The sequence below is a fragment of the Molothrus ater genome, chromosome 1 (genome assembly GCF_012460135.2).
Source record: "Molothrus ater isolate BHLD 08-10-18 breed brown headed cowbird chromosome 1, BPBGC_Mater_1.1, whole genome shotgun sequence".
NCBI lineage: Eukaryota > Metazoa > Chordata > Aves > Passeriformes > Icteridae > Molothrus > Molothrus ater.
The window spans coordinates 88846088-88872288 of NC_050478.2; the positions used below are offsets into that span (position 1 = coordinate 88846088).

The following is a 26201-nucleotide window of genomic DNA, read 5'->3' on the forward strand; positions in this document are numbered from 1 at the left end:
TTATTCACAGATTTTTACAGGTATTTTGCAATTTTAATTAGTCCACTGCAAAGGTTTCTTTTTAATTATATTCAGTGTCACACTTCTCTGAAAGAGAACAGAAAATAAGGAGAACAGAAAATAAAAACCTGTTTGATCCTGAGTTACCCATTAACAACACATTCCCAAGCTGTCTAACTATAGAAGGATCTGCAAAAAAGGCAAGAGTGGTAACTCTCTATATAATAAAAATTCCTGGTTTTGTCTTTAAACTGCATCCTTGGCAATGACACAGACCTTTGCATCAGATAAAAAGAAAGCTCCACCTTTCTTCCAAGATCCTTCTGTCACCCTCCATAAAACCTGTAGGAGAGACAGGTTTTGAAGCATCTTCCCATTTTTAGGGAAAGGGGTTGAGGAGCCAAGGATATTTCATTACAATGCCACAAGATTTATCAGCAACACCTGAAACCCCCAAAGAAGATGGCAGACCCAAGTGGGACAATAAGTTCCAGTACATTTTGAGCTGTATCGGATTTGCCGTTGGCCTGGGGAACGTGTGGCGCTTTCCGTACTTGTGCCAGATACACGGAGGCGGTAAGATTGGAACGGGACTTTGCCAAAATACTGAACTGCAATTCTCATACAGCTATACTAACCTCTGATGGGGATGGAAATTACATCATTTATACCAGTTATATCCCTTTTTAAAAAAATACTGATTGTCATTAATGTCTTATTCACCAGTTAATTAGCTCTTTCCGTAGAAATATATTTAATTATAAAATGATACATTCAGTTAGGAAGACCAGACTGATGCTGACCTGACTGATGATAGAAAAAATCTATGTTTAAGTTTTTATACTGCTATTGAGGTCCCAAAGGAAGCAGGAAATTGAATCTGCAGCTGGCTACCATAAGGAGAAATGAGAAGTCCTTGGGAGGCCTGAGGGAACTGGCCCCTAGACAAATGGCCACTGGACTTCCCTTTGGGATGGCGAGTGAGCCATTACCCACCCATGCTCTTAGGAGCTACCTCATCATCTGGAATTGTCCCTGCACAAAACGAAATTGTGCTTTTGGCTGTCTGTGAGGTTGTTTAAAATGCTCAGCCGATGGAGCAGCAACAGGAGCCTGCCAGGTGTCATGGACAGCTGCCTAAGCCTGTGCCTGAGCACCAGTTCCACAAAGAATTGCTTTGGAAGCAGATAATTTGGTAAATAAAAATGGATCTGAAAAGAGTGCTTGGTAACTCACCATTCACAGAAGCTTTTGAAATCTGCCATAGTAAGCTGTCTAAAGAAGAGTGAGCAAATTGTTTCAGCCCAGTATTATTTGTTATCTTTCAATTAATTGGAGAAACCAAAAATTCACACTTGGAGAAAATGTTAAGTAACAGAAAATTTTATCACATCCAAGTTTGTTTTACTGAGGTGTCTGTATTGATAAACTACTATTTCAATCAACCAAGGAACCAAGAATGGATGTAGCCTGTAAAGGAAGGTGTTTCAGAGAGAAGTAGCCACTTAGGTAGGGGCATTCATTGTAGCTCAATGAATGAGCTATAGCAGGTTGTATCAAGAGAAAGAACCTTGGCAGATGTAAGCAGAACACTGGGAAGTAGGCAGAGATATTGCTGCCTATGGTAAGACAACTTCTGAGTCTCCGGCTTTTTCTAAAAGTCCACCTTTTAAAGTCAACTTTAAAAATTAAACAAAACCTTTAAAGACAAAATAGAAAGTCCCAACAATTATTCAAGGGTTAGAAAACTTCTGTGACACAAACAGCTTAAGAACTCATTCTATTTAGGTCATGAAATTGAAAATTAAAGAGTATGTTTATCATAGCCTATAAACAAGAAAATGGAAATTATTTTGGTGGCAAGGAGCTTTTTAAGGCTGAATATGCAACAGCTGAGAGTTACACAAATGGAGATAAGACAAGAAGCAGTAGGTAAGATTCCTCCCAGGACACTAGATGGTTTCTATTATTTATTTTAAAAATGTGAAACTCCTGCAGAAAAGTACCATCACTGGGTGGCTAGAAAGCCAGGAGTACACACTGTTTCTCTGTATTTGTCCATGGAAATTACTGGGGGAAAAACCTGTCAATTCAGTTAATGATACTGGTATTTATGAGACATGATTAACATCTTTAGAGAGACATCCCCACAACAGATATGGCATGAGACCCACAAGGAAAATATTCTTATGAAGCAGGAACTGTAGGTCAAATCCTCTACAGCATCTCAGGTGATCTTTCTATCTTGGAAAGCAAGAGGAAAAGCACTCAGGATTAACAAACAACATAATAAAGCAAACATAATGTGATGTTTTTATAATGTAGTGGATGATTAACACAAAGTGCTCAGTGGAAAGTTTGAAAATCCCAGGCAGGATAATAGCAAGATGCAGCTCCTCCACACATTTCATTGCACAGAGCAGCTTCTGGAGCCACCAGCTGCAGGGGGCTGCACAAAATTTGTACAAAGTCGGGATTAAGATGAAATATTGCTCTACTGCCCCATAAAAAGGCTCTCACACTTTCCTATGAAGCACCAACTGTTGCTTCTCCATGACCAGCTGTGGCCAGTAGTGTTTCAGATCCCAGCCTCACTTCAGAAGATAGCAGTGCTCATCTGCCCCTGAGGTTTGATCTCTCCCCTCCATCCTCCCTTCTGGCCTCCCCTGCATCCCTGTCCTCACTGCCCCAAGAGAAGCATGAGTATGACTGCAAGGAGGTCACCTGTCTAATGGACTTAGCAGTGCTCAGAAAGTCTGCTTGCTTGTGCATCCAGCTCCAGAACTACACTATTTCCCACAGGAACTTCTAGAGACAAAAAAGACAGGGGGTAGAGCAGGTTTAAAGAGAGCAAAACCAGGGAAATGCTGCAGGGGCAAGGGCTGAGTTGCTCCTTTGCTCCCTGAGTAGTAATGCTGCCAGTGAGAAACCAGCTTAAAACAGCCACCAGACTCACTAATGGCAAACAGCCACTTTGCATCACCACCAACAGTGGCACAAGACAGTGGTGAATTAAGGTCAATGTATGGATGGGCAGCCAGTGTTTGCTCATTACTGGCCCCTTCAACAAAGGGCTCAAAGAGCTCAATAGCAGGATGGACTCTGTAACAGAATGCTGTGAGGTTTGTGAGTAATTTGTCACAGAAAGCTGGCATTGGAAAAGTTGAGTGAGTTATGAAGATCACTGAGAAGACCGAGCTCTTGCATTTACATCTGTGTGTAAGGTAGCTGCATTTTTCTTCTGTTAATTTAAAGCAGTGACGTGGTTTGGTTTGCATTTTCAAAAGCAAATAACTCAGGTGCAAAAGCCCAACAGATTTTCAGGTGTACTGGAGCATAAATCCTGCATGTGTGCATGTGGAGATGTGCACATGGGAGAGACCAGCAGCACTGTGTTTAACTGGGAGCCCTGAGAGGTGCCATGGCTTTCAGCATGCAGCCATAATCACAAGCATGGAGAAACCAGGAATGGATATGGCACAGATATGCTTGAAGGCTGGATGTCTTCAGGGGTTGTTTTACAGCTGGTTCAGATGATATCATTGTTTCTGTATCTTCTCAAAAACAAGAGATGAAAACAAGTGCTTGTACGTTTGTCTTGTGTCAGCTGTTCCCATCAGACCTCTGGCCCTGATTCATTGCACATTAGTGTTACTCAGTAACTCAGATCTAATATAATATCAGTTCTGCTGACATTTATCACCTGCTGCCGTTACTGATTATTTGGGTTTATTGCCTGAGTTAAGTTAGCTATTTACTTTTCATGACTAATGGGTATGAAGGTTGTTTGCCACAGTTGGTAGAGACAAACACAAATGTTCCCAGGCAACTGGGATTGAAAAGAATTCTCTAAATAGCCCAGTACAGAGTTTGTCACTTAAAACTGAGACACTAACAAGTCATACATCCATATGTTTATATAGGGAGCCATCTGAGCACACTTAAAGACCAACTCAGTTCTAGCTAGAACTGACTGCAGTTGTTTACTTTGGATTATAGGTAGTGTACATATATATATATATATATATATATATGTCATATATATACATGCTTGCTTAACCCATGGGTACTAAAAATGTGTATAGTGCCTGAGCCTATAAACTTACTGAAAAATATCTGTAATATAAAATACAAATTAAAATTTATTTTCTAGGAAAAGAAATACACATAAACACTACTATAGGTAGCAGCAACCACCATCTAAACCCCACACTGCTACACACTACAGTCATGCTACAAAGGGAGAACTGTTTACTTCTGGGACAACCATTTACAGACTTTCTTAACCTGTGGCCTACTTGACCTTTTGCTCAAATTTGAACTACAACGTGCTGTGAAATTCCTGGTTCACTGTGTCCTCAAAAAGAAAACAAAACCTAGGAGGAACAAATTGTATCAATCACTGAAAAATACTGGGGAGAAAAAAAAAAAAGCAAAACCCAAAACCAGCTCAAACAAACACATGTTGGGAAGAGCAGAACTATTCATTGTCTGACAGAAAAATTGGATTACAGCTAGTAACAAATTCCATTTTCTGGTTTATTGCCATATCCTGCCTAAACCCTTGGTGAAAAGCTGTGACATGTGGAGTCAATCCTTTCATAATTTACTATATTTGATTGCCCTTTATATCTCAGGTTGGTGCATGCTTGTATTTGAAAGCTGCCTTCTTGCATCCTTCACATTTCACAGGGGAGTTTGCCAAGATTATTTTAAGAGCTATCTGTGGGTGTTACCCATCTTCATTTGAAATGGCCATTGCCCCTTTGGTTTTCTGGACATGGCCTTGGCTCCCTCACTGTCTCTCTAGGAGATACAGTCATTTATGTGGGAAATCCAACCCTGCCAAGTTTCAGTCAGTAAGGTTTGCAATGTGGCCTGCAAGGCAGCATCAGTGCCATCATAAGTGTGCTGCACAAATACAATGCTTGGAGTAGCTCATACTTTTCATCTGGATTGAGGCATGTGAGAAGACATAAAAGAGGTCATGGAGTGCTATTTTCTAGAGATAGGGCTGAGTGTGATTAAGTTACTTTTTTCCTATCTGATGTCTTGATGTAAATTCCTTGCTGTGTTGACTATACCACACTGCTTAGCCACTGAACTGCCATGGAGAGAATGGGACAGGCCTGAAAATCCCCTCTGAATAGCTAATATCTTTTTCTCTGTATCTGAACAAGTAGCTCCCACCTATTGCATAAAATTGCATAAATTATCTCAGCTATCTTGCCGTTAAATTCTTAGTCTTTTGGAAAAGTGCACCCGTCCCCATTCCTCCTATGTACCAACAGAACTAATGAAGTGGATCTCCAAATGCTTGCTGCATTTTATCACATTGAGATGTGCTTTCTGAATTTTTCAGACCCTACAGATGCATTTCCTTCAAAACTACTATTTTGCCACTTTCCAGGTCATTTGAGTCTTTATTATAATTCTTTTTTCTACTCCCAAAGCTCTATCTGAAGGAAAAGTATTATTCATGTTCTGGCCTTTCAAATGCTGTTGTGTCTTTGAATCATCATTTCAAGTCACTTGCTTTACTTCTGCTAGCTGATTCACAGGCACTGGTAAGATGCAAGATCAGTCCTTCCTGATTTTTGATCAGTATTTCTCCACCATTTAGGAAGTCATAGTATCCCAATATCAAGCACACCTCTTGGGTCTTTTTTACTCTGCTTCTCACCGAGGCACATTGATTTCTACAGGTCTTAGTACACATAGATTAGGAGGTCGCCCAGCTGATACTTCAAACTGCTTTACATTTCCACTAGCCCAGTCTGTTGGTCTCTCTTTCCAAGTGACAAACCCAATTTTGTCATTTCACTCTGCTTTGCTGGTTGCTGAGAGCCAACTTTAGACTGCACTCCTCTGGAGCTTCCTGTCTCTCTGTCCTGTGGAGCACTGGCAGCTCTCCCCAGGCTGCCTAGAGGCTCGTGCACTTTCCCCCCAGACTGTCACGTGCAGGTGATACAACAAAGGTTGTGCCCTTCCAGTGTCATTTTGCTGGATATGGTCGGGCAGTTGCTGTCCTGACCTGACTTGCCCGTGCACTGCAATCGAGGGGTCAGGTTTTAAAAGCCCTCTGTGGATCTGAGTGCACCTGCTCCTTCCTTTCCAACTGCTGTGGCTGTGGAGCTGTCCCCACTCCAATGGTTCTTCAGCAATCCTGTTACACACTGGAGCACCTCGACACTTGGGCCTCTCTTGTAAATGACCCCAGCTTACCAGTAGTGCAGTAGTTGCAGTTTTTGATAGCCTGATTTGAAAAAGCTATTTTTCAATAGCTTCTGTGTCTTCTCATGTGCAGGGCATTGTTCCATGGTTTGTGATATCCTTGTGCAGGATTCCTTCCAAAATAACTTTTGACTCTTGCAAGTTTTGAAGAGTTTTGAGAGTTTTTTTTTCTCAACCTTCTTTTAGTACCACGTTTCTACTTGCAGGATCGATGTTTTATGAATCTTCAGTGTCTTTCTGACAGAAGGAATGTTGTAAACTAAAATTTTCCTAAGTCGCACCCCAGGGATGCAACTAAATCATGCTTTGGCAATACTTTTTATTTTTATGGGCATTTCTCCAAGCTTTTAAAGTATTTAAAAATGCTTCACCACTATAATTTTCCTTTTTCACTTTTCTAGAAGAAAAAAACCCCTAAACTCTTCTACTTTTTTTTTTAGGTAGAATGTACAGATACAAGATAATTTGTTGCTTGTGCTTTATGATTTTTTCTGCTATAATTTCCTTTTCCCATCCTCCATGGAAGCCAAATCTACAGAGTTCTGCTGTGCCTGGGCTTAACATCACATGGGTTCTGCTGAGGTTTTGCTGTGCTTATGTTTGAATGCTCTGGTTTGTGGTATCTGCTGTGTCTTAGGTTCTCTGCTTCTTGGATTTTCTGCTTACTTTCTTCATGATGAGATTTCTTGTGGCATTTTTTAAAATGGGTACTTATTTTTTACCTTCTGGCACATCCTCCTCTATCTATTAATCAGAGCTCTCAACTATACAGTGCTTGAGGGATCTTACTCACTATTCCGTATCTGATAGCTTACTGTTAATGTTTCTCCATGTTTTTCTGTAGGTGGGGGATTTTATTGTGGAAGAGTAAGCTTCAAGTGCTTCAGCAGACTGTCTGTTCTCTTTTCTTTTTGACTAAAAATATTGTAATGCAAAGGAATGAATAACTAAAAACTTACTTTACACTACAAGCCATTTACTCAAATTAGGTTTGAGAAAGATTAGATTCATAAACTATTTCTTTTTAACCCATTCCTTTGCCATATTTTCATATTTGCAGATAGCAGATTATTTTCTATGATTCTCATGGAAAACCAGTATTTTTTTCCCAAGTGTGACATTATGTTTTGCCATGGTGTAAATATGCCTGAAGATACACACAAGCCAGCACAAAGTAAACATGGTTTTATCAGCAGAATGTCTAAACATGCTCTGCTGCCAGTGGTTCAACTAGCAAACAGAAAAGGGGAGAGAGATAACAGTTTGCACTAATTATTACCCAGTTATTTCCCAGGAGATATGATATGGGAGATAGGCTGGTCTCTTATGGAGTGCTCTGCTAGCGAGGGCTCAGCAGGGATTGCAGCATGGATTGCAGCTGCTGCTCAGAGTTGGTGGAGAACCAGGCAGATGGATGAAGTAGAGCACTCCATACTGCAGTGCTCTGGTCACTTGCCTCAATATTTTGCTCTTCTCAGGAGACAGGCCAAGGCATGAGACTGTCAGAAAGGCTGGGCTGGCACCCTCAGATGTGCCATGGATAGGAATACTACAGCAGGCTTGAAACAGACCACAGGACTGAGCATGGCAAGAGGTTACTGGGTTCTTCTTGAAGGGACTTCAAACTGAGGATTTAACATACTGGGAATTAACTGTGAGATTTGTTTTTCAAATTTGCTTCCCAGTTAAAAGCATTTCAAGAATAGAGATCTTAAGGTGAGACATTTATTTCCAAGTTTGGCAGTTTATGAACAGTTCTTTCCTGAGAAGAGCTTTGTGATTTTTGTTTCTACGCATAACTTGATAAAAGGCTAAACCATCCAACAACACACCTTCTCTGGGTGTTGTATGGATTTATTGCAGCACGTAACAAGAGGTAGCAAAGTTATTGCAATACAACACTAACTCAAGAGATTAGATTTTATCTGCCCAGCCTTTCTAAATAGCCACTGATTGCAGAACCCAGGCGCCATTCCAGGTGGAGACCAGAAATCCTTGTGCATTCCCCCACCTCTCTCTCAGGGCTGAAGACAGAGCATAAAGAAAGTTTCCTGAGCTGGAGGAGCAGAGCTGAGAAGACCCAGATATGAGGTCTGGAGGCAAATCAGAAATTATAGAACAAGGCACAAGTTTATTGACAAAGCTATGAGGAGTACGGAATCTGTTCACATTTGTAGGAGGATGGGGAGGTGACTGAGGCAGGATTTCTGTCTTTGTCTCCCTGGAGAAAAGAGACTTTGTGGTCACAGTGGCTGTTGGTCATGGCAATAAACTTCAATCTATTCCACCATTTCAATTTAACTGGACATTCGGGCAGCTGGTACAAACATACTGATGAAACTTCTGGTCTCATGAAAATCAGCATCTGTGCAAAAGAAGGGAGACCCAAATGTGTGTCCCTTCTGGGGGAAGGTGGAGGAAGAGAGGCATTGCACACAGTTTAGCAGGAACCAGCCAGGCTGTTGGTAGGACTGGTCCCTGCCCACAGGCAACCAACAGGACACACTGCTTCTGGCTCAAGGGAGATGTTGAGAGGAAAACAGAAAAGATGTAAAGGACACAAACTGGGAAGAAATGAAGTTTCATGGCTCACATGTCCCAGAGAACAACTTCAGCCTTGCTTCCAGTTTTTCATTAGCTAGAGGCTCTGTGGTCTGAGCAGAGCTTCATGCAATAAAATAACCTAGTCTCTTGGGGGTATACAGCACATAATCCTGATTTTCCAGAGCAGGATGGCGGAGCACAGGCCTGAGAGCCTTAAGAAATGAAACGAGGCAATGCACTGAAGGGAAAACAGATGGAATAGGGGACAGATAAACCCCTGTGCTTTATGAGAAGGAGGACAAAAGATGCTTAAAAGAAAAGAAAATGGATGAAATAGTGAGGTTACCTATAATGGGCTGCAGCAATGCCTGAGGGAAGTGTCCTGCAGCACTAAGCATCCCAGTCCCTCCTCCTCCATCTTCACTACCAAAATTACCAGCAACAGACATTACTTGTAGGTGTCCCTAGCAATGATCCCTCTCTCAACACATCCTACAAGAACTTTGTAAGGCTCATAAAGCAGATTAATTATAAACCAGTAATTTCAGTGAGATGCAGAAAAATCATGTGGCTTAATCACATTAAAATATTTTTTCAGGGGCTTTCCTGATACCATACTTCATCGCTCTTCTCTTTGAAGGAATCCCACTGCTACACCTCGAGCTGGCCCTTGGGCAGTGCCTGAGGAAAGGCAGCATTGGAGCCTGGAACACCATCTCTCCTTACCTTGGAGGTGTTGGTACGTCCCTTCAGTCCCAGCTCAAGGAACTGCAGACAACTCCCACCCAGCACTCACTTCCTACAGACCTGTGCGTGATGTGTTTTAGGATATAAAAGGAAATGAGTGTTAGGATTAAAAAGGAATATTTTGTAATGAGGGTGGTGAGATATTTAGGGATGGTTTCCCTAGAAACATTCAAGGCCATGTTGGATGGGGTTCTGAGCAACCTGGTCTAGTTGAAATGTCTCAGTCCATGGCAGGGGGGTGTCACTAAATGGTCTTTAATGTCCCTTCCAACCCAAACCATTCTGTGATTCTGTAATTGTGTATTGCTCTCGCCAGGCATTACTGCAGGCACATTTTAGCATCATTTGAAGAGCCTAAAAGGCAAACCTAATAACCTTTGCTGTGGGGAGCATAATGAAATGGGCTCTGCTCCTCAACACACACACACAATACCCTGGTGCTCAACAAGAGCTGCCTGCTCACAGTGCTTCTTGCTCCTCCCTCACAGCCCCTCAAGGACCCAGTCTTCTCTGTCCATGAATAGCAGACTTGAGGAAGGACAGAAAGACAGGAAATCAAGGATCCTGGTACCTCCTAATGAGCCCAAAGCACATGGGAAGGCTCCCCTCCACAAGAGGGTGGGGCTACTGAAAGGACTTTATCAACACAGCTGGGCATGAGGGACAATCCACATGGCATAGTGCACCACACTGGTGTGCAGTCCTCTACTGCCAGCTCTTTTCTACTTATGTAATACACGAAAAAACCCATCTGGTGTCCTGTGTCCACCATTGTTAGGCTGCAAAAAGTGATCCAGAATAGCCACCAGGAGGAGGTTAAGGCATCGACTCTCCTGGGTATTTGAGGTAACACACCCTTGTGCCTGCAGGGCAGGGGGAATGCTTCAGCCAGCTCCTGCATGCTTCAGCCAGCTCTGCTGGATCATGACCTGCTTTAAGCAGGTGTCTGAAATGGACTTGGCACTGATGGCCCTGCCTGTGTGGGAGGAGAAGGGGAGGGTAAGAGAATCAAGGGCTGGAGGGCAACAAGAAAGAAATACCAAGCTGCAGATGGTGCTTCAAGCTAAACCCATCTCCTACAACCAGGCATGTTCATACTCCCTTTGCAAAAATGCAAGCAAGCAGAAACTGTGGTGTTGATATTCTTCCCTCCTCATCACAGGAGTAAAACAGTGCCAAATTTAGGGCACCTGTGCATGATTTGGGACAAGAGTGGCCTCACACAGCTACAGCACACTATAAAACTTTGATCTCTTTTGCTCTCTGCTGTTACAGTTGGCCTGTATTGTAGAAAACAATGGACTACGTACTAGAGCAAAGATTTCAACCCTAACCTTCTATGTAAGTAGAGAGTCTCAGCATTCCTGGAGCAGGGCTGGTGATCTCGGGGATTGTGCACCAGTGTTTGGCTACTGAGGACCCAACTGCCCATCTTTCATTGGAAAATCTCAGGATGGGATCAAGGGGATGGAGAAGAAAATCTTGAAAAACTAGGAAATGAGAGCTTCTAACAGCTAGTGCAGTGACTGACTGATAACTTTTTCCAAAACTTTTCTGAAGTGAGATCTTGTGCTTTCCGTAGGAGTTGGTTCGTGGATGGTGTCGGTTCTGGTGAGCTTATACTACAACACTGTTTTAACTTGGGTGATGTGGTATTTCATAAACTCCTTCCAAGAACCTCTTCCTTGGAGTGTTTGTCCTCTAAATGAAAACAGAACAGGTAAGTACACCTCCATGAGCACTGCTAGCAAAACAACAGACTCTGGGCTAATCAAGAAACCACACTTTATTTTGCCCCAAATTGTGCACAAGTTCTGGTTTGATTTCCTGTTAAAAAGGTACAAGAGTCATGCTGGCTTGCTCAAATTCATCATCCTCACAGGAACAACAATAGCCAGAAAGTCCATGAGTCCTTTTGCTTGACTTTAAAATGGGAAACAAAATATGGAACAAGTCCTGCTGTCCATTACAAAACCTTCACTAAGACTAAAGAGAGACAGTGTACACAAGCAGAATAAGCAAGAATGCTGTTTTTTAAAACTATTTTTCAGCTTCCGTTTTTTCTCAGAGCATGAGAGAGAACGAGTTCCAGGGCACAGCAAGAAATACCACCTGAGTAAAAGGCTAAGAAAAAAGACAAAACATAGTAGAATTAAACTTTCTTTTCGAAACCTTAGGACTGTTCTAGAATAGGAAGACAAATGGACATCACAGGTTGTGGTGTACACACTTCCTGTTCCCTTTTCTTAGGCATTCCCCCCTGTCTGGGGAATGTCCACTCCCCTGCATGCAGATACCTGAAGTTCCTGTTCACAGAATTCCTGGGAACTCAAACCAAAGAGGTCAATGCCTGGGTCTTTCCCCACCACAGGGCCATGACATAGCCAGGGGAGCCTGGACTTAGATGTATTCTCAGGTGCTCTTCAAACACTGAAGTTTGTTATGGCTTCACCAGTTTGTAGCTATACAGCTAAAAAATTTCATTGTTTTCACTACAATTAGTTTAGATTTTACCTTGCACTGAGTACAACACTGCTTCTAATCAGGAAGTTATCTCCTGTGTGAAATGCTGATGATGTTCTGGTGAAGGTCTCACATAAGTCTCATAGTCTCAGCCTGCTGTGAGAGTTTGTCTTGCTGCACATTACAGAGAGTCCATCACTGTATTAGGTTTTGCAGTCCACAATTTATTCTAACACTTGCCACTTTTTTTTTTCAGGGTTTAATGAAGAATGTTATGAAAGCACTGCAGTAAATTATTTCTGGTACAGGAAAACTTTGAACATAACACCTGATATTGCTGAGAGTGGCACATTCCAGTGGTGGCTCATTTTGTGCTTAGCAGCTTGCTGGGCAATTGTCTATCTCTGCACCATCCGAGGAATTGAAACCACAGGGAAGGTATGGAAAGGGTAGAGAAGTGATTATCCTGCAGTTTGAAATCTTGCCCTCCAGACACTGAGTTTTTACCACAAGGGAAACCCCATTTACCCCATTTTACTCCATTTACCACACTGGCACCATTCAGTATGCTCCCTGTCCAACAAATTGAGAACAACAGTACAAGTGGCTTAAAATGATGCTTCTCTCCTTTTCCACTGCAAACACTTCTGCCCTACCAGCCTTCCCTCACACAGTTTTAAGAGCCATTTTGTTAAAAATATATTCTGCAAAAGTACACCTTGTTTATTTGAAAGGTGTCTGTATTCATCTGTAGCTGTCTGATCTAATATTATTATTATTGTATGTTGCAATAATTTAAATAGGATTGATTGAACTTACTGCCAGTAACTCTCTGTCTTCTGACCTCCTTATTTTAGGCAATTTATGTAACAGCAATATTTCCATATCTGGTCTTGACTATATTCCTTATTCAAGGACTCACTCTACCAGGAGCCACTGAAGGTCTGATTTACCTCTTCACCCCTAATGTAAGTATTATTATTAATTTTCCTTTTACTCCTCCTCAGATTTCATACCATTTGCCAACAACTCCTGGTTTAGATGTCTGTCCAAGAGCTCGGCTAAGCTCTTTTTCTGAGATGAAGTGACTTAATTATTTTAATGTATTTTCACAAGAAAATAAGCAGCAAAGAATTTAACAGTTCAATAGTAAGCCTATAAGAAAATACTGGAAAATTAAGTTTAAGAATGTTATGGGTGCCTCAGTCTTTAATGTGTAAGTGAAACTGATGTACTTCACAAGTACATGAGAAACATGGGATTTCCCTGCCACTGCTACAGAATTTACACAGCTTTAATCTTTTAAGAATTCACAACAAGAATAACTGAGGATTTACACTGTAAATTTTTTTGAAGGTTTAAAGTAATTTTCCCCTACCCCTGTTTCTTCATAGTATTTCTCCCCTCCCCCATATCTCTTGCTAAAAGACAGAATTGCTGGAGAACAGCCCCTCTCCCATTTTTCTTAATTTCTCATATGGACAGGAGTTCCAGATCCCTCCACATGCTGCCCATTTCAGAAGCACCTTTCCTACACTGTCCTTGGCAGCATTCCCAAATGCAAAGTCAAACTGTCCCACTAAGTGGTTGCTATCCACTAGAGGCTCCTCACAACTCTGCCTTCATGGCTAAAAAGCTCCATGAAGTGGTGGGTGTAGAGGAGGAAAAGCAGCACTCACTGACACATTCTCAAGCATCTGCTGCCTCTGCAGCCACAGCAGTGCTTCAAACACAGGAGCACTGGATTTTTCCTTTCCTTTCCTAAACAAGAACACGGGTATTAAAGAAAACATAAGCCAAGAAGTTCAGAGATACTTTACATGCCAGACGGGAAAGTGACAAGAGCAAGGGAAAGCTCATATGAGATATGTTTTCTCTCTCTTTCTACAAGCCCAGTGGCACAGGCACCCATCTAAATGCTGCCAGAGCTGAAGGACAAGCTTGGTTTTTACAGACTGAGATATTCACTTACATTTTTGAAGGGCCAGACAGGACTATAAGAGGTTGGTGCAATGTCTTAGGGAAGAAAGCAGCTTTGACAACACAAACAAAACAGGCCTCAGCCCGTCATCAGTTGGTCTCAGCTAGGCTGTCAGGTTTCTCTGGAAGAGCTCAGGCATTTCTGGAATTTAGTTTGCAATGATCCTGAACTGAATGCAGGAAACTAGATTTGTGTGTACTCACAAAGCCTGGAGGTATTGCAGTGCTGAGGAGGAGCAGATCACCGTAAAAGAGCCGGATGGATTTGTACACTGGCAACAGAAGTCAGAATGAAAATCCACCTGCAGAGAGCCTACAGCTGATGGTTTGCTGGTTTGAGGAAGCAGATCCTGGGGACATCCTTGAAAAGTCATCTGAAGATGATTTTAGTGATATTCTTACCTACAAATGTGGAAAAGCTGATGTAACAGCCTGGTAAGTGATACCTGCTATCGGTGTTGCCATTGCACAGAAGTGTAAGAGATGGCTTTGTTAAACTAACCTTCCAATTGCTACACAGGGTTGTGGCACTTCAAGGACTTCAAAAGCACAGTAAGCACACAGCTTCAACACTGCCCTTCTCTCTTCATCCCCTTACCCCACAACTGCAGTACCAGTATTGCCTTTGCTGTTAGGCTATTCCCACCCTCCCTGTGAGCAAACACTGGTTTTTCTTTTACGCTTCTCTACAGGGGATGCCTCAAAGTGAGTTGTACAGGAGGGCTGTTAGGCAGAGATTTACTAGGCCCACCCAGACCCCATCAGTTTACAAAACTGTAAAGCATATTTCTCAAATGTGTGCTTCTTTTCCTGTCTTTTTGCAGAAAAAGTTTTAGCAAAATAAAGTAAGAATTAAATCACCTACTGTCTGTTTCAGCTTGCTTTTAAAATACATAAAATCAACCTTCTTGACATTCTTCCCTGATTGGAGGCAATATTTTCCAACTTCTTTCCAACTTTGCAGTGCAGCAGAAATTGTAGTTTCTCTGTAATAGCTGCTACATCCATTATCTCATAACTGTGACACTTCATTGTTGTTTGTGAAAGTCTGTGAAAGTAGCACCTAGCACAAAAAGTCCCATCTTACCCAGTTTCAACATCATAACCACCTAACTGAATTTACTTGTTTTTCTAAACCACATTTTTTAAAGTTTATTCACTTTCCAAGTTTGTATTTTAGCTCTTGTTAGTAAGTACCACAAATAATAAAAGCATACATACGGATTTTAATTATGCAAGGCTGTGTTTTTATTTTCATGCAAAAATACATAATCAGCTTTTGTCATCTGACACACTTTCCACCTTAAATTTCAGAATAAATAATGAATACTTCATTTCATTGACTTTCAGACATAGAGAAGTCTGATGATTCACTCACCTTCTCAAAATTCTTGGTTACTTGGAAAATGAAGATGCCAAGAAAACAAAAAATTATCCTGAAGTGACACCTGAAGGGAAAGCAGAAGTTGTACAAGGATGAAGCCACACAGAAGCTGGAACAGACTTTTGGAAAGGTTTTTGCAAAATAAATAACCAGAGGCAGCAGAAACAGAGCAACAAGATTCCATCATGCATCAGCAACAGTCTGCATGTCTCAGCTTCAGGGGACATCTGTGTCACCTAAGGAATGCATATGTCTCCTTCTCCAGTCTCTTTCACATTTGAAAGAACTTCAGAGATTGTAAATATTTTGAGGTTCTCTGGCAATGAACAATTCCAAGAACTTGGTTGGGCAACTGTTGCCGTCCCCAGAACTCAGCAGCTATTTAACAACAACAAAAAAACCCCAAAAAAACCCAAAAAACAAAAACAACAAAAAAACCCCCTACACACAAAAAAGCACAGGCCCGCAAATCCTCTATTCACAAAACCATTAGCTGTTTTTACAGCAAAATTACACATCACAGGGACGCCAGTAATTTTGTAATTTTTAATTCTGTTTCTGTCTGTGCTTCATATATTCAAGAATCCAAACATGCTATCACTCTTGAGAGAGCAATTATATTTACTTTCCTCCTTACAGGGAATGAACAGGGGACTATTCATTAACACTGCTCATACATCTTCATCCACATGTTTCTGGCATCAGCACATTTTTTCTTCTGAACATGTGCTTATAAAACCTGTATGCCATATATAAACATAAAATAACACTTTCAACAATTTGCTGAAGACCAGATAATGACATTGCCATGGCACGCTTTCCTGCCTGTTATCTTTCCAAGTTTGGGGGTTGATTAGTATCTTTTGGAGTCAATAAATGCACTGCATCTAGTACCAGTCTAAACTATATCCAGACTCATTTGCCAAAGTTCCCAGTGAGAAAGCCAGACTTTTAGGAGTCACATCTGTCAGCATCAACTGACTTGGCAGCACTTAATCAAAGTGTGAAGGCCACAGAGCCACGTGAGTGCCAAGTTTCTGCACTGCAACAGCACCTGCACAAAGTCCTACCAGTGAGCACTCTGGCCTTTGAGGGCTTGACTGTGATCTTTCAAAATAAACCTCCAGAAGGGTTTGCCTTTGCTGAATCACTTCAGCCAGAAATGGTTCCATGAATCTGCTGGCTGTGTTGTGCTGTACAAGAGGTGACACGACTCTGCTGTGGTCAAAGCACTGGTCTCCCTGTGCAGAGAGCACCTGCAGTAATGGCATTGCCTGCATCCATCCACACCGAGGTGCACCCATTGTTCTTGCTCCTCAGGCTCAGGCCAGCTTCAGAGAAAACCAAAATGCTATGAAGGGTCTTTTGGCATACTTACCTCTCACTCCTACATATGTTCCCAGTCATGGGCTCGGATCACAAGCACAGGCACACAGACACAAAACACACGAGTTGTCCTCCATGACTGGGATGCAGATTTGACTCAGACTGTTGCAAAACAAAGTGAAATAGTCTACAGTCCCAGCATCACTTCTGAATTATCTGGCTTTTTAAACTTTCTCAGCAAAACATTCTTCTATTCCCTGTCCTTGATAATGGATCAGAGAGCAATTCACATGGTAGGGTATAACACACCACTTTGTAGGTTTGCAGTAAAGTAATATTCATGGATCACACTTACATTTTGTGCATTACTCATGTTTTATCTCTTTCTTTTATGCAGATTTCAATGTCAAGACTCCTTAGTGCAGCTATTTAAAACTGCTTAATGTTCTCTGTAATCCACCAATCATTGCTTTTTAATTTACCTTCCTGTATCATACTGCCTTTACAACAAAATTCAAACTTGTCAGTTTCTCCTTTTGTCTTGTATTTCCTATGCTGATCTTCTATCTTTATTGCTGTTTTCACAGCACCTTGAATAGCAGATGCTGTCTTAATAACTGTTCTCTTTTTGCCTGCTTGTGCTTTTAGTCCCTTCTATTAAATTATTTTTTAAGCAAATGTGGGAAGCTACAGAATCACTTTCTGTCTTAAAACAGTGAAGGTTTAGTATTTGTTTATAGAGTTTTAGGAAGACAATATTCTTTAACTGCAGGTTAAGTACATGAATTAAAAAAAAAAGAAAGTAATTGAGGAAAAATGCATTTTCCCTATTGTGCTTCTAGTATTTATCACTTAGAACCACATTATAACATCAGATAGACAAAGTGTACAATAAAAAAGATTCTATAATTCTTGCACACATTTAAATAGCCTCTATGATACTCTTGAAAACACCTCTTTTACTGACCTGTTTAGTACCCATTCCCACTTTCATAGTATTCATAGATAGCAACAGAGCTCAAAATTCCAGAATTGAAAGAACAGGTGAGCTATGAGAACTGCAAGAGAAAAAGAAATTTTAATTTAAGCCTAATACATGCATTTCTTTCAATTATTTCAGCTGAACACTTTGAAAAATCCCCGTGTATGGCTTGATGCAGCTACACAGATTTTCTTCTCTCTCTCTTTGGCTTTTGGAGGGCTTATTGCATTCGCAAGCTACAATCCAACAAAGTGAGTAGAACCCCAACCTTTATTAGCTGGCTGAACTCTTGCTGCATTTTGTGCAAGTTTTTTAAATTTTCAAAATGTTTTCCTTAATTTTTCTAAAGGATCTTTAGAAAAGTATCTGTCTTTGTAAAAGGCCCACTAGATTTTCTAACAGAAGGGGGAAGGGGAGGGAGGGAGGGAGGGAGGGAGAGAAGAAATTTTTAAAAAAATGTTTGCACAAATAACTGCGTTACAGATAAGAAAATCTGTCTTTTTAATCACTTCACTTGTTTAAATGCTATCTCTAGAAATGACTGTGAAAAGGATGCTGTGACAGTAGCAATTGTGAACAGCATGACATCCCTCTATGCTTCCATCCCAGTCTTTTCTGTTTTGGGGTTTAAAGCAACCACAGCCTACTGGGACTGCTTGGACAGGTGAGAAAGCTGTGTTCCCAAAGTTATACTGTGGTTTCAGTGCCTAAATAGGTAATGTGATAATGTGTTATTTGAAAGACATGTTTTTAGAGAATTTATTTTCATTACAAAAGAAGAGCATCTGTATGGAGAAGTTTAATGTAAAAATATAAAGTACTATGGGACTGAGTCAAGGATGATAATTTGTAAGAATAAAGACAAATTGCAGAACAACCCATTTCAAGTAGTGCATCAAGGTTTGCACCTTACTCTCAGGATAGCATTAGAAGTAGTAAAAATCCTTTCCTTTTTCTATTTCATTAGAAATTTATTTCACTAACTTATTAAACACAAGTAGTAGAAATGGTCTGGAGACCTGATAAAACAAAAATGATTTAGAGACTGAATCTGCATAAAGTAGTCAGAATTTCTGTCTGAGACAACATTAAATAGTCTGAGTATTTTCTACTATTTTATATATAAAAGCTGTCAATTAATATTTTCCTTTATATTGTAAATAGCAGCACAGAAAGTAAACACAGCTTTGGAGTAGCATCTGAATACACAGCATAGCATTTCCAGCCACATCATCTGCAAACTTTTAAACTAAAGTTAAATATGTTGGCTTCCCTGACAGGAACATTATCAATATAATCAATGAGTTTGATCTTCCAGAAGAAAGCATCATGCGACAGAACTATACATCCTGGATTAGTTTTTTGAATTCATCATATCCAGAAAAAATTGCTGGACTCAAACTGAAAAGCTGTGATCTTCAAGAATTTCTTGATCAGGTACCATAACTGATTACAACAGGTAATCCTTAAACAAAATTACACAGAAGGATTGGTATCATCCTTTTTCTTACAAGTACATGTATTCTGTTCTACCTGCAATGATATATTACACATAATCATGCAACAAATCAATCTTTCAACATTTGAAATGACAATACTGCTGTAGGATAGTCTGAACGTATCACTGTCTGTTATGGCAAACAAAACTACACATTATTGCCACAAAACTGATCTTCCAGGGTGCTCCCACCAGAAGCCTACCCGGACACTAGATTCAGTCCTGGTTTGGTTTGCAGAAAAAGGCATAATGGGGGAACACATCTAGATGAAAGATTATAGAAAAATAATGCTGAATGGGAATTTCCTAAATCTGTATTTAGGAAAGTATCAAAAAATTCATTACAATGTACACTGTTCACCAGCAAAGTACATCATGAGCCTCTACTTATTTTCCAACCTTCCTATAACATTTCCCCTACCACTAAACACAGATGTTTCTTCTCTGTTTTCTCGTCCTACTCAATGCACTTGCTTCAGGGATCCTGTTAGGCACAGTCAGTGTGTGCTAATGCACGACAGCCCTAACATACAATAATGGTAAACTAGCCTATTTTACTCACATGATGGAGAAGTCCAAGGACAACATTCCAGCCCTGGTACAAGTCAGTTTCTTTTGTCTCATTTCTTCTGATGGCATCCATTTCTGATTTACAGTTTGAAATATTTTACTTCCAAGTTATAGCAACATTAGCATTTTTCAATGCTTAGATTTCAATATCCTTGTCCTTGGGAGACTAAATCAAAAGAAATTTGGTTGAAATTGGCTTTTTCCCTATTAGTCTTTTCTGCCTTGGCCATTATAGGGGGTTTTGTGGCCAATGATTAATGAATTCTCTTGGTGTTAAGAGTGATAATCATATCCTTATTTAAACCTCTTTTTTTCCCAGAAGCTACTACAGTATCGATTTCTAAAAAGCACATTTAAGATGGTATTAGCAAAGCAATTTCTATTACAATTACAACTCTCTAGTCTGCTTAACTCTGAACCCATCTCTCTGTGCAGGCTAAAATTCTGCTCTGTGCTTGTCTAGGTATCTCTAGAACACTTAAACTCCCCACTGCCCATTTTCTCAACTGCTGGCTGCCACAGAGGCCACAGGGTGACCAGCAACCTTGACTCAGAAAACGGCAGCAGTGTGTTATAATTACTCTATGCATGAAATGACATTGTAATGTGTATTTTTATCTGTCTGTCAATGCTGCAGAGCGTCTCAGGAACTGGCTTGGCTTTCATTGTTTTCACTCAAGCTATCATCCTCATGCCAGGCTCCCAAGCCTGGGCCATCCTGTTTTTCATCATGTTGTTCAGCTTGGGCCTTTCTTCAATGTTTGGAAACATTGAGGGTGTCTTCACTCCTCTTCTAGAGCTTCAAATTATACCTAAATCAGCACCTAAAGAGCTATTATCTGGTAAGGTATTTGCTTTGTTCAAAGAAGGTGACTTCCTTATAGATGCACAAGCTATTAACTGCTTAATTAATATCACAGAGGAATTAATAATTTTTAGCATTAATTTAGCTGAATGTCACAGTGTAAGTAAGGGCAGTGGTTTTGTTTGCAGAAGATAAGCAGAGAGATGAGGTAGCAGTTATGGCAGAAGCTGTCAGGTGACAATATTATATTGCCTTGGCCAGTTTTTTTTTTTTTTAGTTTGCAAATTAAGCTGTTTCAGTCTGAGAAAGCTTGTTAAATTGCTATTCCTGGAGTCCAGTTCACTCTCAGCTATTGCAGTCATCAGGAAGAGCCTTGCCTTCCCTTAAGCCTTTGGCACTGATACAAATCACTTTAAGGCACCCAGTGACATCAGCTGGTCTGCCATAACCACCTGCACTTGAACTTACCACTGTAAGAGAGGTCATTCACACCTACTTCACCCAGATTTATGCTGCTACAGATTCACATTTACTGTGAACATGTCAGAGTAGAAAATTACCACTTGAAAAATGAGGAATGAAGGTGTGTGATTCTGTTCTGGCACCAAAACTGGAATCTTTTCAACCAGCCATGGTTATTGAACAAAACCTGCTCCTTAAGAACCAGACTCAATGAGAGTCTGAGAGATCCTACTATGAAATTGGTCCAGAAAAATCTATGGCAGCTGCAACTAATAGACTAATATTTCTGCAACGTGCCCTTTTAAATTCTTATGGGAAATATTGCTGTTATGCCTTTTGTAGAGTCTTCCTTTGGTATCTAAATAGTAACCCTAATTTTAAAATTTTTCATGTAAAAACAAATTTATTCCCAACTTGATGAGTTAACAATATTATTTTAAAACTGATTTTCCAATTGTGAACTTTAAAAAATAAAAAAAAAGTCTGGAGCCAACATTTTACAGAAGTGAACCAAAGGCCATCTCAGAGTTAGAAGTAATTAGCAACACATTAGAAAGATGTACAAACTGAGTTGCAGCCCATGGCTATGTCCAGAAATACGTTTATTCCTTCCTTTCCTTCCCACTTTTTCTCTCCATTACCCCAAATCTAAATCTTGACTAAAGGGGAACTGGCTGTACAGAAGTGTGCTGAAACCCAAATGACACATGCTGGAACATAACACAAACATTTGTAGCTCTGGGCTCTTTGAGGAAATGGGGACAGAAATCCAGGGAGTCCTTACATTTCCAAGGTACCACCTGCCTGCAGTTTAAGCCTATGGCTGCATGGAAATGAGGCACCTGAAACTCACTCCAACACTCAAAAATTAACACTGGCTCACAGCACAGCCCAGGCTGTCTGATGGAAGAAGTACGAACAACTGAAGGATGCTCTGAGTCACATGAATGCATTCCTCCTGCAAGAGTAGTGCTCTTGGCCAACACACAGGGGAAAATTGAGTTTGGGAATTGGTATTAGCTCCCCTAATGAGAAAACAGCTTGTTGTAACTCCACAGAGAGGGAGAGAATAAAAATTATTTGAACAAGAACAAAGCAATTTAGAAAAAAAAAACCTACCAAGTTGAGTACTCCAGTAACAAAGATATCTTTTTTTTCTTCAGGTATAATATGTCTAATTAGCTTCCTCATCGCTCTGTGTTTTACACTGGGTTCAGGGAGTTACTGGATTGACATTTTTGACAGATATGCAGGTTCAGTGCCTCTTCTAGTCATCGCTTTTTTTGAAGTGATTGGAGTTGTGTACATCTATAAAATTAAAAGGTATGTTGGAAAGAGATGGAATTCTTTCTTCTAAGACATAAATGCAGCTCAGGTTGTAGTAACTTTGACCCTAACCTGATTTGATTTGGTGCTGGTAACTGAGACATTTTCCTAGTGGGCTGTTTGTTCCCTTAGCAATTTAGTCTTTTTATTTTAAATATCTGAACAGTTTACAGAACTGCTGCAATATTATCATAATTTATTTAAGCTCAGAAACCTTACACTAGGTACTCAGGTAATTAAACTGACAATGTAAATTGGTCATCCATCTCTGGTATGGCTCAATAAAGACCTACTTGGATGATATTATTATTTACTCAAGCAAGTAGTGTGTTATTAAAGAATGGTGTGGAATAGAAAAGATTTACAGTGCTGTGCTCTGTGTTTCCAACTTACAGGAAACTATAAAACAGGGAAACTATTACCACTCTAGCTCTGACATCATCATAAACATGCCCTCTTTTACAAGGTTCAGTAAAGATGTGGAATGGATGACCGGAAGAAAACTCAATCTCTTCTGGCAGATCACATGGAGGTTCATTAGTCCTCTGCTCCTGCTAATTGTCTTCATGGCCTTCGTTACTCTTCAGATGCAGAAGCCGCCAAGCTACACAGCCTGGAACCCCAAATATGTATGTGCTCAAATATTTTCAGCACTTAAAGGAAGAATTATCTATTCTCCTCCTTTACAAGATCCTTTAATATTATTGTTATCTACTGCTTACCCATTGAAAAGAGCTTGAAGTCATGTAGTGCTCAGAATGAGAAGGCTCCAGTGTGCAAAGAGGTTAAACATACTAAAACCTGTCTCCTCTTGAGGTGTCCTGCTTATCCCATGCTTCATATTTCTTATGGATGTGTGTAATGCTCAGAAGTGTTGAAGTGAACATGTCACAAACATTCTATACCCACAGGGGGTTCAGAGGTAGAACAAACGCCTGACAAGAGCGTTAGAGCTGCATAACAGACATCAGGGATGAAGGCGTTTCTCAGTGAGAGCTACCAATATCACTGGGGCCCTGATGGATACATGAATGTGTACTTTGGACAGGCAGACAGGGAGGCAGTGGTCTGAGTACAGTGTTGGTTAATTCAGCAAAAAAGACATGTCCATGCTGAGAACATTTCATCTGGATGTCACTGTCTCAAATCAACTGTAGTTTCTTTGACCTCTCTCTCAAATACACGCTTGTATGGGGGTTTGAAGATTGATTCTGTTCCTAAACTGTATGGGGATTACACAGCAGCAGTGTCTCCCCCAAACGCCATCAAGAATCCATCATCCCAAATAAAACTCATAGCCACAGACTTGCAGAAATTGCTCTATCATCATTCCCTCAAAATCTCTGATATATAACTTCCCTCTTTGACAAACAACATACTCAGTAATTGTTGAAACCAGTTAAGCTCTGAGTAAAAGAGGAATGAACACAGTATAACCAAGAGCGGGTGAAGATCCGATAACACTTGGGGCAATCCCCACATCCCTAGGAATGTGTCACAATTCCAGCTGTACATCTCTGAAAGTGTAAAACATTTACAGCTGTCTCTAGACCCACAAGAAGGGTCTGCAGAGGACACAGCCACTGACTGCTACTGTATTCAGAGTAAAACTTGCTATCCTTACTAAAACAGCATAAGAAAATAAAAATAGAAATCATAGCAAAATCTAAGTGTACCTACAAATTATTTATTTTGCTTGCTTTTTTATCTCCACAGGAAGGCTTCCCCATGAAAGAGGAGAAAGTTTATCCACCTTGGGTACAGGCCATTTGTGTGCTGTTGGCTGCCCTTCCTTGCGTGTGCGTACCTCTGGTAGCGCTCTTCCACCTGGTCAAACAAAAGCACAGGAGCAAGGAGCCAAGCCTTGTACCACCAGAAGTCTCCTCCTGTCAGGGGGCTAACAGCAACTTTGCTCATCCAAAAGAATAAACATCCATTGTCCCTGTCTGTAAGCAAAAATAAGACAGCCTTTGTTACACATTATTAGCTGTCATTAGTATCATCCAACCAACCTCGGATACACAGTTCATATGCTTACAGCAATCACTACACTCTGTAAACAATGCTGTTGTGTTTCCTTCAATTTCAACCAATTTTTCAGCTTCACGTATCTCTCCAGCCAGAATTTGAACTTGGAAAGCCTGTTAAGTATTGTTGATGGCTTCTTTCTTCACGTTTAAAACACTGGTCTGCTCCCAAGGATCAGCAACAAAAATTGGAACACAAGCACGTACAGTTTCATTCACTGCCATGCCCCTCTGCTCCAGGAGATGCAGAACGGGAGCCCTCCAAGAACAAGGACTGCTCTTTACACTCTAATTTTTGTAAATCCCTATACACACTTAAACAGCAGTCATTTTGTGATTATTTCATATTCTCAAGCATTGCAAGGAACAAAGATAAAGCATCAGCAGATAAAAAGAATGTTAAGTAAATTTGAGCAGTTAATTCTGCACAAATATCTTAGCAGATTCCAGAATTTATTGTAGTGGAAAATACTGTAAAAAAAAAAAAAAGTCTCCATTTTCCCCCCTTTATTTCTCATACTAAACACAATGGCTGAATAGCATAACAAAAATGCAGATGTATAGCAGCCTTGCAGTGAGCTGCAACCTTACAGGACATGACAACAAAATTAATGTTTACAGAACAACAGGATTTCCTGTACTTGGATGCAGATCCTGGCCACTCTCTAGTGCTGGGAGATGAGTATTCCTCTTGTCACAATACTTAAGGAATCAGCAGCCTCTGATAAAATATGGAGAAAGTATGTGAGGACAAAGTATGACAATCCCTTCAGGCTGAGTAACAGAGTCAAGCAAGAGAAAGGATTAAGGTTATAAAGCTGTAAATACATAAATAAGAATTTTTAACTAACTAAAGCAACATTTATATTCATATATGTATAACATTTTATATTCATGTTTCTGACTACAGAAAGCTAAATGTTCATTAAAATCTTATAGGCAACTATATGCAGCAGGTTTAAGTAGTCAGAGTTCTGTTCTTAAACAAAAACACATCCAACTAATATAGGGAGAAGCTGAGAAAATAATTAAACTAGACCTGAAAGACTTTAAAATCTATAAATCCATCTTGAGTCACTGTCACAGTATCCAGACTTGACTTTTGAGCTGTCCCTTCCATTCAGCAGAAGGAAGGCTTTATGGATCACCAGACATGCAGTTCAACCCAGGACAGGACTCTGGGGGAGGACAATTTTCAGCTCCACTAACTACAAATGATGGCTGGGAAACAAGCTGAAGTTACTGTTTAGCCCAAGTAGGCATGTAGAAAAATGTGTTGAGCAATTCTTGCATGAATACTGCTTTTCTGTTGTCAGTGCACTTCTGATGTTACATCTACCAAAATTCCAAAACTGTAGCCCTATTCCAAAAAAGTTAGTGCTACAGGTTCCCCTTCTTATTCATGAAGAATGATATCCTATAGATACATTTTGGTCCTGAATAGCTTGACTGTGTTACTTAGCATGTGTACGCAAACACCTTCCACTCACTCTTTTCCCAATCTTTTATCTCCATATTCCATCAAATCTTCTTTGCTCTAATACCCTGCTGCAAACTCAATGTTCCGACAGACAAGACTTTTCTAGACTGGTCTAGGCTGCAAGAACCACCTGGGTTCTTCAGGGGTAAATCAGTGAAAGACACAAACACAGCTATGGTGATGTTCAGCCTTAGCCAGAATCCACAGCCCTAAAACAAAGAGATCAATTGCCTATTAAAGGAAAGAGCCTCACAAGGAGCATCAGAACAGCACTATAAATAAGGACACATCCATATTATCATAATACAATAAACAGAAAACAGATGCAGAAAGGAAAGCACAATCCTTCTGGAACACAGAGGAGTTTCCTACA

At 40.4% G+C, this 26201-nt stretch overlaps 1 protein-coding gene across 1 annotated transcript; it reads left to right on the top strand.

The window, feature by feature from the left end:
• The first annotated feature begins 419 nt into the window (after positions 1 to 419).
• On the top strand, positions 420 to 24250 carry LOC118701721 (sodium-dependent neutral amino acid transporter B(0)AT3-like). Its single transcript, XM_036406513.1, has 12 exons — positions 420 to 576; positions 9377 to 9517; positions 11108 to 11245; positions 12245 to 12426; positions 12846 to 12956; positions 17799 to 17911; positions 18196 to 18324; positions 18941 to 19097; positions 20366 to 20570; positions 22159 to 22318; positions 22788 to 22950; positions 24038 to 24250. Exons 1-12 carry the CDS (start codon positions 420 to 422, stop codon positions 24248 to 24250), a joined length of 1869 nt encoding a protein of 622 aa, XP_036262406.1.
• The last annotated feature ends 1951 nt before the right edge of the window (positions 24251 to 26201 follow it).

What these genes read in the sequence shown, in the direction of transcription:
- LOC118701721 (XM_036406513.1), top strand. Translation starts at nt 420, where the DNA reads ATGCCACAAGATTTATCAGCAACACCTGAAACCCCCAAAGAAGATGGC. An exon ending in TCCTTACCTTGGAGGTGTTG is followed by an intron (nt 9,518 to 11,107) that starts GTACGTCCCTTC and finishes TGCTTTCCGTAG; the next exon opens with GAGTTGGTTCGTGGATGGTG. An exon ending in TTCAAGAATTTCTTGATCAG is followed by an intron (nt 19,098 to 20,365) that starts GTACCATAACTG and finishes TCAATGCTGCAG; the next exon opens with AGCGTCTCAGGAACTGGCTT.